The sequence below is a fragment of the Dama dama genome, chromosome 11 (genome assembly GCF_033118175.1).
Source record: "Dama dama isolate Ldn47 chromosome 11, ASM3311817v1, whole genome shotgun sequence".
NCBI lineage: Eukaryota > Metazoa > Chordata > Mammalia > Artiodactyla > Cervidae > Dama > Dama dama.
The window spans coordinates 31,808,913-31,821,558 of NC_083691.1; the positions used below are offsets into that span (position 1 = coordinate 31,808,913).

Here is a 12,646-nt window from a genome sequence, read left to right on the forward strand (position 1 = left end):
TTATCATGGGTAGAGTTTCCATCCCATCCCACATGTGGCATGCAGCCACTGCAGGATTTTGAACAGGGAAACACTGAATTAATTCCAAATAACATAGGTACATACACTGCTCTTAAGGAGGTGGAATCTAACTCCCTGTTCCTTAAGTGTGGCCTGCCCACAGTGACTTCCTTCCAAAGAGGACAGTGTAGAAAGGGGAAAAAAGAGGAACTTTATGTCAGAGAAACCTGACAAACGTCTTCCTCAGCCAAGTCATCAAGGTCAACATCAACAGAGATAAGTGACGCTAGCACTAAACAAGTAAGATGTGAAGTGAGGAAAGTGGCACTTACCTCTTCCTCGCCCAAATCCACAATCCCAGTCTAATCATGAGAAAAATAGACAAGTCCCAATTAAAGGGCATTCCTCAAAACTGTCCAGGTCATCAAAAACAAGGAAAGTCAGTAATAAGCTATAATGGAAAATAATCCTATATATCAAATATAAATATAGTTGAACCACTTTGCTCTATACTTGAAACTAACACAATATTGCAAATCAACTGTGTTTCAATAAAACAAACAAAAAACAATAAAGAAAAGTCAGAGAAACTGTCAGATCAGAGGAACCTAAGGAGAGATGACATCTTAGTGAAATGTGGTATCTTGGATGGAGCCCCAGAAAAGAAAAAAGACATTAGGCAAAAACTAACAAAATCTGAATAAAGCACATTGTCGTTGTTTGGTTGCTAAGTCACGTTTGATTCTTTTGCGACCTCAGGGTCTGGAGCCTGCCGAGCCCCTCTGTCCATGGGATTTCCCAGGGAAGAATACTGGAGTGGGTTGCCATTTCCTTCTCCAGGAAATCTTCCCAACCCAGGGAGAGAACCCAGGTCTCCTGCACTGCAGGCGGCATGGACTTTAGTTAATAATCATACATTGACATGTTGCAGCAAACATGCTATACTAAAGTAAGATGTTACTAACATGGGAAAAGGAACATGGGTTACATGGAAACTCTTTGAACTAGCTTCAGAAATTTTCTATAAATCTGAAACCGTTCTGTAATGAAGTTTATTACAAACAAACAAACAAACAAACCCTACCAACTGGAGGATTCACTTTGTGGAATAAGAATGAAAGTTAGGAATCCTAGGGTCAGTTACTCACCATGTAAACTTTGAGCTACTTTATTTTCCTATATACCTTTATTCTCTTGTCTGTAAAACTAGAATATTTATGGAAAAAGATCCCTTCCTCTGTTACCCTAGTATTCTCTTAGACTTCCCTGGGTGGCTCAGACGGTAAAGAATCTGCCTGCAATGCGGAAGACCTGGGTTTGATCCCTGGGTTGGAAAGATCCTCTGGAGAAGGGAATGGCTACCCACTCCAGTATTTTCTCAGGTTTAGGTAATCTTACAGAGCTCCATCATCTTTAATGAGATGGAGACACAGCTGAAAAATACAGGATAAGGAACAAAACCCCACTGAGCAAAACTGGGCAAATTGGAAAAGACCCTGATGCTGGGAAAGACTGGAGGCAAAAGGAGAAGAGGGTGGGAGAGGATGAGATGGTTAGATGGCATCACCAACTCAAAGAGTTTGAACAAACTCCTGGAGATAAAGAAGGATAGGGAAGGATGGCGTATTGCAGCCCATGGGGTTGCAAAGAGTCAAACATGACTGAGTGACTGAACAACAAAAACCATTAAACCAAGGAAAGTCAACACAGTCAGCAAACTGTAATCTGCTGGGATGCACTTCTGGAGCCTCCTAAAAAGAGATTGGAAGTTTCCTGTCTGGATGAACTTGGCAGAATGAGTTTTACAGATATGCCTGATGTCAGTTAGACTTCACAGCATCCCAGGGCAGCCCTCCCATCACCTCAGCCTTGCCTAGACTAACTGGAGGGCTATGAATTATTAATATTTCCCTCTCTCAAAAACCCAGTAATGTTTTTTAGGGCAGTGGTTCCTAAGGTAACTGTAAATCAAAAGACTGAAAAAGTTTTCTTTTTGCTTTTTAAATGAAAATCAATAGACCCTGCTAAACCCATTGATTCTGGATTCAGTGATCTGAGGCAAGGCCAAGAAACTCTATATTTTTTAAGTGCTGCACACAAGATTATAATATGTAGCTAGGTTCGACAATGACGGTTTTGTAGGGGTTTAAAGTCATCACATGTGTGCCAAACACACATGAAAATACCATTATCTTTAATTCTAAGAAGCCATAAGGATATATCTGGAATAGTGTATGGGTGGAGCAGCTGACATGATGATGAGGCTGTGAAGTCTGGGACCAGGCTCTGTGAAAAAAATCTCAAAAATGTGTAAATGTTAGATAGCATGACAATGGATAATGGTTTCCTTTTCCTTTCACTTTTCTTCCAAGTTGTCCATAGTGAGTTTTTAATTTTCTCATAAAGAAACTTTACAAATAAACAAAAAATCATCTGACTACATCAAATGCTAGTGATGTTTGTGATGAAATTTTAAGATTTGCCACACATTGTATTTCTGCTTTAAAAAGGAGCTTAGGCATGTCAGGAAAACAAATTTTCTCTCTTGGTTCATCTAAGTAATCTATAAATTCTCTGTTTGGGATCAGTCTCTGTTTGGAAGAGGTTTCAGTGGCCATGTCTACCACCTGGGGAGATGTGAGGGTATGATGTTGGAGCACTTCATAGGGTGTAATGCCGGCTGCTAAAGTGATTTAATGGTCTTTCTTTGTGAAGTGTTTTGAAAAAAAAAAAAAATCAATACAAAGCCTATCTGGCAGGCTATAAATAAATTCTTTTGAGCACTACACCCACTTTATGCAAAGCACTTGTATCAGTGAGAGATTAGCAGATTAGAAGTCGTCTGTTTAATAGAAATCTAGTTAAGAAGACTCCACCCTGAGAGACCCAATATTTATAAGATAACTACACTTAGGAAAATAAACTGAAGATGAAAGGGGCCATATCAGAATTTAGTCTCAAGACCATTCAAACAAGGATTATTTTCACATGAATTAGAGAATTGGCATCAGAAACTATCAGGTGTAAACAGATTTATCTTGTTTGCAGTAAAGGAGTACTAGGATCTCCTTTTCAGGGTCAAATGGCTTTGGAGCTTCTATTTACAAAATTTAAAAAGTACTTTAAAAAGTACTAAAGTCAGCAAGACTGTATAATGGTATTAAGTATACTTAATTTTAAAACTCCAACCACAACACTACTCCATCTCAAAAAAATTAATATTATTTGTAAATTTTAATTTCTAAAATAATAAATATTTGTGACTGACTGGTTTGACTAATCAAATAAAACTAGTCTTTTTCCAAGACTTCCCCCCCCCCCATTCTGTTCCATTTCCCTAACCTTTAGAGTTGGAATGTTAGAGTCAGATGTATGACTTATTAGATTCTCAAGGAAAAGATTTTAAAGTCTAAACAAATCCAAAGGAATAAATTACATTTTGAGAGAGAAACGAAGCAAAACTCTCTATTGGCAGCTTTCATAACTATTTCCCTAGGAAGGAGTAAATAATACACTGTGGGATATTGTCCTATAAGATCTTGGCCTGCCTGTCCAGTCTAATCTCACTCTAGAACAATATTGGACCCAATGGTTTGTGATTCCTGTAACCCCTCTAAGAAATCTTATATAGTCTTGCTGACTTTGTTAAAATGTCTTTTCTGCATCTATTGAAGTATTATAATTTTCTTCTTTAAATTGCTAATATGGTGAATGACATTGGCTGATTTTCACGTGTTAAATAAATTTGCATTCCTAGGATAAATCTCACTTGATCATGGAATATTATCTTTCTATATGTTGCTGGATGCAATTTGCTAATATTTTCTTAAGGATTTTTGCATCTATGCTCATGACAGAACTTGGCTTGTAATGGCCTTGTACTGTTTTGGATTCAAGCTATGGTGACCTGATAAAATGACTTGGAAAGTGTTCCTTCTTTTTCTGTTTTCTGAAAGTTTGTGCCAGATTGTTATTATTTCCTCCTTAAACATATGATAGTATTCAACAGTTAAGCCACCTGGGCTTGGAGTTTTTGAAGTCAACTATGAATTCAATTTAACAGATTCAGGACTATTTAGATTTTCTATTTATTATGTCAGTTATGTAAATTTGAATCTTTCAAGAAATTTAGCATCTAGTCATCAAGTTTATTCATAATATCAAAGATATTCATAATATTCTTGCCATCCTTATAATGTTTATAGGCTCTGTAGTGATGTCCCTTCTTTCATTCCTAATATTGGTAATTTGCATTTTCTTTCTTCCCTTTTTATCTTTTTTTTAAACTGAAGTATTGTTGATTTATAATATTGTGTTAGTTTCAGGTATATAGTATAATGATTCAGGGTTTTTGCAGGTTATATTCCATTAAGGTTATTACAATAGGTATAACTCTTTGTGTTATATGGTAAATCTTTGTTGCTTATCTATTTTATGCATAGAAGTTTGCTATCCAAAACTTGTCCCTCCTACTCTTTGGTAACCACAAATTTGTCTTCTATGTCTGTGAGTCTGTTCCCATTTTTTTTTTTAACTATCTATATATTGGGTTGTACCAAGTCAGTTGTGGGCATGTGGGATCTTTGCTGTGGCATGCTGGATCTTTAGTTGCAGCATATAGGATCTAGTTGCCTGACCAGGAATTGAACCCAGGCCCTCTGCACTGGGAGCATGGAGTCTTAGACATTGGATCACCAGGGAAGTCCCAAGTCTGATTCTGTTTTGCATATACACTTATTTGTATTATTTTTTAGATTCCACATAATAAGTGATATTGTATAGAATGTGCCTTTCTCTGACGTTTCACTAAGCATAATATTCTCTAGGTCCACCCATGTTGCTGCAAATGGCAATATTTCATTCTTTTGTATGGCTGAGTAATACTCCAGTTTGTGTGTGTGAATCACATCTTCTTAATTCAATCATCTGTTGATGGGCACTCGGGTTGCTTTCATGTCTTCCCTATTGTAAACAGTGCTGCTATGAACACTGGGGTACATGTATCTTTTTGAATTAGTGTTTTCATTATTTTCCAGATATACACCCAGGAGTGGAATTGCTCCATCACATGGTAGTTCTATTTTAGTTTTTTAAGGAACCTCCATACTGTTTTTCAAAGTCTTCACCAATTTACATTCCCGCCAACAGTGTATAAAAGTTCTCTTTTCTCCACATCCTTTTCCCTTTCTTTCTTCTTTTTCCCTTTCTTTTTGATCAGGATTTCTAGGGGCTTATTAAATTTATCAATCTTTTAAAGAACCAAATTTTGGTTCTTTGATTTTCTTTTACTGATTGATTTTTAAAAGCAGTTATTATAGATAAAATTAAAGGCCACTGCAATCCCTTCCTTAAATCTGTTTCCCGCCTCCTGTCTCTGAGGTATCTACTCTCCAGAGTTTCATGTTTACCATTCCTCTTCCGTCTGTATATTAAAATAATGTAAATTTCTGCTACTCTATACTGTAATCCTCTATTTACTTACCATGTTTCCTGCCTCTGCAGCCAGCCGGGCGGCATAGCGGGCTATAAGCCGGTGCTCCTCGTCCAGTCGGCTAGGACTGTCCAGGACACTGCCAAGGAGATAAAAATTCAACAGGTATCTATTAAACAACCCCTACTCTTGCTTCTCTCTCAGGAAGAACAGATGGGAGAAAGGCTTATGAAAAAGAATGGTAACAAAAGAAATGGAGACCTGAATCATAGATACTAATGATCTCCTGAGACCAGAGGGATTTAGAGAAATGACAAGGCCACGCATACCATCTCTCTCGGGCAGTATATCCCTGTTGCTCCTACACCTTTAGAGGGACACTTCTTTTTGAATGCAAAGGCTGAAAAAAGGGCATCTATAAAGCCTAGGGAGCTATTTCCAATAGATTGTTTTACGAAAACCTCATGACATTTAGATATAGGTCTTGAATTCAAAAGACCAAGAGAAAACTAAAGCATCATGAAAAACAGAGGGCTGGGGAAGTACACTTAACATTGGCTGAGCAAAACTGAGGAACCTAAGCTAGGCCAGGTTCACAATATGATAAAGCTGGGGAAGATTCCATGGTATCAAACATTCCCCTCCAATGTTCTTTCTCTTCTTTTACCATGCTTATTCTACAACTGTAGCCCCAACTTGAGTGAATTAATTTAGTCTGTTACTCTTAACAACAGTTCCAGTGTTCTAAGAACTTTAAACTCCACTAAGGCAGTCTACCCATGCCAGTATTCCTGGGCTTCCCTTGTGGCTCAGCTGGTAAAAAATCTGCCTGTAATGTAGGAGACCTGGGTTCTATCCCTGGGTTGGGAAGATCCTCTGGAGAAGGGAAAGGCTACCCACTCCAGTATTCTGGCCTGGAGAATTCCATGGACTGTATAGTCGACAGGGTCGCAGAGTCAGACGCGACTGAGTGACTTTCACTCTCATTTTCCACTAAGGTAGTGCCACTACCTTGGATAAAAGGATTCTTGAGCAGGAGGCTACTTCTGTGTATATGTTCTGCTCACATAGAACCTTCTGCTGATTATGGTTGACAGCTTTAATTTAGGGTGTGATGTCAACTTATCCATATAAGGCACTTCCAGATTAACCAGCACTATGGCTTTATAATTCTATTTTGTTTCAGTTCTGACAGAAGCTTTAAGACAACAATAATGATGATGACTAACTGATGAGAGATGACTGTCATGGCTTGTTTCTGCTTTGGCTCCAGGTTCCTGGAGTTCCAAACCCCTGATTGCAATTTAACAGTATGACAAAATATGAAATATGAAAAAATTTATAAGACATGAGTTCAATATTCATCAAACCTTGTTATAATTACTGAAGGGAATCTGGGAAGGATGGTGGTAAATCAACAGAGATCTGGACTTTTCATATATAAAATCAACTATATTTTTCTTAGATTTTTTTTTTTTTTTACCATCCTGTATTTCTATCTCTGTGACTAACTCTTTAAGCTTCAGTTGGTCTTTCCTCTAGGATGAATTTTTTAAAAAACTGTGTTGCTACTGTCAACACCATGGTCTTCTGCCAATGACACTTCTCAACACTATATAATTTTAGGTGTGCAAGTGTCAGTCTCTAGCATATATTAATATAATCATTTCTCAAAAGATGATCTTGCAATAAGAACATGCTACCAATAGTTGGCTTTAATACTTTAGGGTTAGGGCCCCAAGGTCAGGGCTGAACTATAGTACTTATGCCTATATTTGTCTAAAACAAGAGGACTCTCTTTATCTTTTAAATAACAACAAAACGAACATTTACCAAAACAAGTAGATACTGTTGTGGAGGGAATAGCAGCTTAAGAAGTGGGACTTACAGTGGCTGTCCTCTGTGACACAATAGGTTCCTCTTTGCAAAAGAGGTCCTCCTTCTCCATCACATTCCCTCTCCCTAAGAAGGTCAATTTGACCTGTCATTCCTGAGTGTGGAGGACATGGTCGCTTTAACTAGCCAAGCTTTTCAGCCAGAAACTAGAACTTTTTGTTGATGACAGGTTTTAAGGTCAATGAAACTATAAGGGAAATTAGAAAGGTTCCTTATTCTTCTACTTCAGCTGATTTTACATCTCAATATTCAGAATTATCAATAGTTAACCTCGAAATTTCTGTACAAAGCTCAGTTCCTTCAACTATAAATCAAGAAGAGATGCAATACTCACCCAATCCTCACGTTCCTCCAGAGCTCCTGGCCACCAATTCTCACTCAGGGAGCCTAATCTCTAAGCCATGAGACTTGAGGGTCTCAGCTAAACCTAGCATACATCTTCCTGGGCTGAAACATCAGGTAGTAGTGTCTGTCAAATATTCTGCTGCTGTATTCACCATGGAAACTTTTAATCACTTGGACAACTACCCTTACTAATACTAAATTAGTTGTCTTGCCAGGGTGAGACAACTCTCTTCCCAGAGATCAAGGGACTGCGACAGAGTGCTCAGAATTCATCCCTCTATGATACAATGCACAATTTGCAGGCCTTCCCCTCCACAGAATAAGTTTATTAATTATAGCTGGGAGAGAGGAGAACCCTATAATCTAATGCTTTAGAGACAGGTAAATGCCTGAAGTAATAAACACCATTTGGTCATACTGGGGAAACTATGCGAAGTGCTGTAAAGTATAATAATTAAAACAGTCCTTTTCAATTATACATATTTTAAAGTTGATTATTAATTTATTTTTCTGTTATCATGGGGAATAAATGCTTCCTGTGGAGCCAAGGCATGTTAAGGGCAAAGCTATGATCAGAATTTAAGTCTCTAGTCTCTCCCATGTGTTTAAGTTTATATATTAGTTTTTTCTCTAAAAGTAAGAATCTCAGGCTGTTTGGCACAGAGACTCTTTGCTGCTATATAAAGGGGAGGGATTATTAAACTTTAGATTATTTAAACTTTACCTGCCATTCTCCTTGCAGAATGGTGGCAGGGGTGGGCATGGACTGGACAGGTGGCTTTGGGTCTACCTGAATGCAATGGCACTTTGTCTATTAACTCTTTTAAAGGGTTAACTTTGCTAGAGTTAGTGGTTATCAAATGTTTTTCCACCATAACCCACTGAGGGATCAGACATATTCCCATATTATCAGTAGTTTCTAGTTAATTATAATACATATAATTATTATAATATGAGGAGATATACATGGTTTGGTAAAAGTCTCTCAGGTAACAATGACTCAATACTACTGTTGAAAATCACTGGTTTAAATTATCAACAATGATAAGGCTTTGGGGATGGATGATGATGCAACACATAAAGATGTAACAAGGTGATGGTGTCAAAGCCTCCACCTTAGACAAGGTGTGCCGATCAACCCCAGACTTTGAACGTTGACCGAAAGATTTCATTATTTAGGCAAGAACGAACAGGAAGAGGTTGTATCAAATGCCTCTGTGAATACACGGCTTTGGGACTGCACATCTCTGAGGTTTACACTCTTTTAAGTGTAGTCTGAAGGAAGGAAGGGCACTCCACTTTAAGGAAGAATTTCTGACTCTGTGTTTAGGTAAGTGCCCAGCCTTGGCAAGGCTCCTTCTCTTTTAGAAGCTAATGCTTTAGCAATTATTTAAACTCTGCCAAACATAGCTGGTAGCTTCTCAAGAAAAACCCCACATGCGGAGTATTTTCCAGCTGGCAGCCCCGGGTAGCAGAGCTCTCCCTCCCTCTGACCAGCCCGTGGCCACCCGCCTGCTGCTGCTCTCCCACTGACCGTGCGCAGTGCTGCAGACGGGCCACATAGGAGGCTATCAGCGCATGCTCGTCAGCCAAGTGACTGGGAATATCCTGGCTATACTGTAACCTGGGAACAACGGAGGCAGAGACAGCAAGCGTGACACACACACATACAGAGCAAGAAAAGAACATGGATTAAAATGGGCAAATGTCAAAAAAAAAATAGAACAAAAAAAATCATGATAAGGAAAACAATGAAAAACCACAAGGCATAATGGCATCTGGTGTTAGACCATAGGGAGTACATCTCATCAATCCCTTCAACAAAAGCAGCCCCTTCAAAAATGGCTTTGGTGGGCGGGCTGCTACTAGAGCCCGTGAAAAGGAGAAACCAATGAGGGGGCCACCGAGGAGCCTTACCCACCAGGCTTGCCCAGGTTCTGGGCTCTGTGATGGATGCATCTTGTAGGGAATGCCCTCTGGCAGGAAAACTGAGGCAGAGTGGGTCCATTTAATCACTGAGTGGCCCCTTAATGCTCCTATGGCTTCTGTCTACCTGTCAGAGTTTTCCGTTTCTTCATGTTACCAATTAAGCCTTTTTATTTCTACAAGGATACTGCCTTTAGCATCATTCTATTTTCTCCCATAAAACTGATACTTATACAAAACTTGTTAGAATTGTATTTAATTGACAATGTTCCATACAATCTGAGTGAGGCTCTTTCTTGCAGACATTTGGAAAATCCTTAAGCACATGATCTTCTTTTTTTTTTTAACTTTTCACTAGAGAAGTATTAAAATATGCACAAAATAGAAAAAGTTATTTAATGACTACCATTTGGAGGAAGACATGGCAACCCACTCCAGTATTCTTGCCTGGAAAATCCCATGGACAGAGAAGCCTGGCGGGCTACAGTCCACAGGGTTGCAACGAGTCAGACACAACTAAGTGACTGAGCATGCACACTTCATGGACCCATCACTAAAGTTCCAACAAAGACCAACATCATCAACTTATTTAATTTATTCTTCCTTTTTCCAACTTTTTGTGCAGGAGGGTGTGGCTAGAATAACACCAATTTATTATTTTGTCTGCAAATACTTGAGTCTGTACATCAGAGAAAAAATTTATACAACCTTGACACCATTATCATGTCTGAAAAAATTAACAAAAATTCTTGAATATCTTAGTCCATCTGAAAATTTAAATCTTTTTTTTTTTTTTTTTTCGGTCTCAGTCCGTTCTCAGAACACGCTCCATCACCTAGTTCCCAGAACTCAGATTGCGCAGTGGTCACGTCATCATCGACCAGGGCTCGCAGAGCGGCAGGGGCCACCCTAACCACACCAAAACCTTAGCCTAACTGCCTCCCCCAACCTCCCAGCCCCCGGGTCCCTGGCCCCATTTCGCCTGACCCGTTTTCATAATCCTCTCAGGCTCCAGGCCGCCGGCGCCGCCAGCCATGGGCCCTATCATATAAGGAAAATACTGCGGCCTCATCCGGGGGCTGCATCGTGGACCCGGGGGCGCCCTGTCCCCTACGCCACTCGCTACACCCAACCCTGCAAACCTCCCTGCCCCGCTTCGCGCGCTGGGATCTCCCGGGCGAGTCCAGCCGCCTCGGCTTCCCCCCTGGGCTGTTCTGAAAATTTAAATCTTAAAAAATATCCTTTTAAAGTCCAGATCTAAATAAGGTCCACACTTGGCATTTGGTTGATATGTTTTTTGTGTTTTTTTTTTAATGTTGGGACTTGATTATATATTTCTGTTTTTAATCTGTAACAGTTCTTCCTTTTCCCTGTTTCTTCCCCGTCATCTACCTGTGAAGAAAACAGGTTACCTTGCTGCATATCCTACATTTTGAAGGCATCATTAAACTTGTTTCTCTAGCCCCTGTGAGGCCAGATCTAGATGCTGGACTAAAGTTTTTGCTTTTGTTTTGTTGTTGAGACAGGGCTAGGCTCCATCATATATAATATGATGTACTTATAAATCAAAACAGGAGGTACATAATGGAAGGGAATGGAAATACTGATCAGTGGATTCAGATCCTATTGATTACATCTCTCTGTTACAAACATGCTCATCAACTTTTCACCTAATAATTTTAGCATTTAAAATCATTCTTGCCTAGATACATTATTTCATGAGGGGTTACAAAATGCTGACTAGTTTTATCACCTTTTGCATGTTTATTCATTTCTTGTATTTGCTTACTGTGAAATACTGCTCATTCAGGAAAGGTAAAACAAATGGTTAATATTTCTTATTTAACAGCAACAATAGAAAAATGAGCTAGTCCCTTATGAGGGTTTTTGTTTGTCTTAATATCATTATAAACTCATAGATTTTTGTGTATCTGATGTGCTTCAATCCGTTACAATGGTATTCAAATTGTCCTAACTTTGGCCAGTGGGAACCCCAGGAAGCAGGCTCCACTAGAGCTTATTAGCTTCCCTGTTTGTACAATAAGATGCCTCAGTCTCATCTTGTATATATCCTACTCCACACTTAGAATCAACCATTCTTCCAAGGGTCCCAGGTCCCCTTTACTGAGAAAGAGCATTCAGAAGCCACAATCAGGGTACTAGAGTGCTCACTGCTTTTGGGTTGTCACCACTTCCAGGTTTTTCAGTGGATAAAGCTAGGAAATTTCTATATTTTAGAGAGAATAAAACTGAGTTCTTTCAGCACTTTCAGATATCACTCTATTTTCTAACTTACATTATTTTCATTGAGAACTCATTGGAAAATTTTACCCCTTGTTCCCGTATGTAACAGTCTTTTTTTCTCTAGCTGCTTTTAATATCTTCTATCACTGCAGTTTTTTTTTTTGTGATTTGATTGTGATTTATGTTGGTATGTTTTCCTCTGTGTTCATTCTGCTTACAGTTTGTTGATCATCTTGTATCTGTGTGTTGGTAGTTTTCATTAAATATGTAAAAATTTATTCAGAAATTTGGAAAAAAATTATTTCCATGAATTTTTCCTCCCCCGTTAGACTGTTTGACATTGTCCCAAAGGTCACTGAGGCTCTGTTTTTCAAATATTTTTCTCTCTGCTTCATTTTAGATAGTTTGTATTGTTTTAAGTTCAGTGAACTTTCATTTTGTAATTTCTGACCTACTGTTAAGTCCATTCACTTAATTTTTCAGTATAATCCCTTTCAACCCTGTAAGCTCCACTTTTTTTTTTTCCATTTTTTTATTTTAAAGGTTTTAATGGAAGTAGACTATACATGCAAAAAATTCCAATCACATTTATACTAGGTTTTTTATTTCTCACATTTTCTCCACATTATGTTGATATTTTCTTTTATAAATATATTTAAAAAATATTTATTATTTGGCTGCACCAGGTCTTAGTCATGGCATTCGGGATCTTTACTCTTCACTGTACCATATTGGACCTTTAGATGCAGCATGCAGGATCTTTTTTTTTTTTTCCTCCCCTCAGTTGCGACATGTGGGATCTAG

At 38.6% G+C, this 12,646-nt stretch overlaps 1 protein-coding gene and 2 non-coding genes across 8 annotated transcripts in view; all 3 read right to left on the reverse strand.

Moving 5' to 3' along the window:
- The window catches only part of DTNB (dystrobrevin beta), a 233,980-nt gene that overhangs the window by 49,928 nt on the left and 171,406 nt on the right, over positions 1 to 12,646 (reverse strand). For 4 of the 6 annotated variants that reach the window (XM_061154963.1, XM_061154958.1, XM_061154960.1 and 1 more), the window contains 2 exons: positions 9,207 to 9,296; positions 5,483 to 5,570 (listed from right to left, as the gene is read on the reverse strand). In XM_061154963.1, the coding sequence (XP_061010946.1) occupies positions 5,483 to 5,570; positions 9,207 to 9,296 (178 nt within the window). The remainder of the gene's footprint in view (positions 1 to 5,482; positions 5,571 to 9,206; positions 9,297 to 12,646) is intronic. The other 2 variants (XM_061154961.1, XM_061154962.1) reach the window with 1 other exon arrangement.
- On the reverse strand, positions 10,399 to 10,481 carry LOC133065713 (small Cajal body-specific RNA 18). Its single transcript, XR_009694973.1, has one exon. It is a non-coding gene; the product is annotated as a small Cajal body-specific RNA 18 (non-coding RNA).
- LOC133065726 (small Cajal body-specific RNA 17) lies at positions 10,556 to 10,697 on the reverse strand. The gene has a single exon (XR_009694984.1). It is a non-coding gene; the product is annotated as a small Cajal body-specific RNA 17 (non-coding RNA).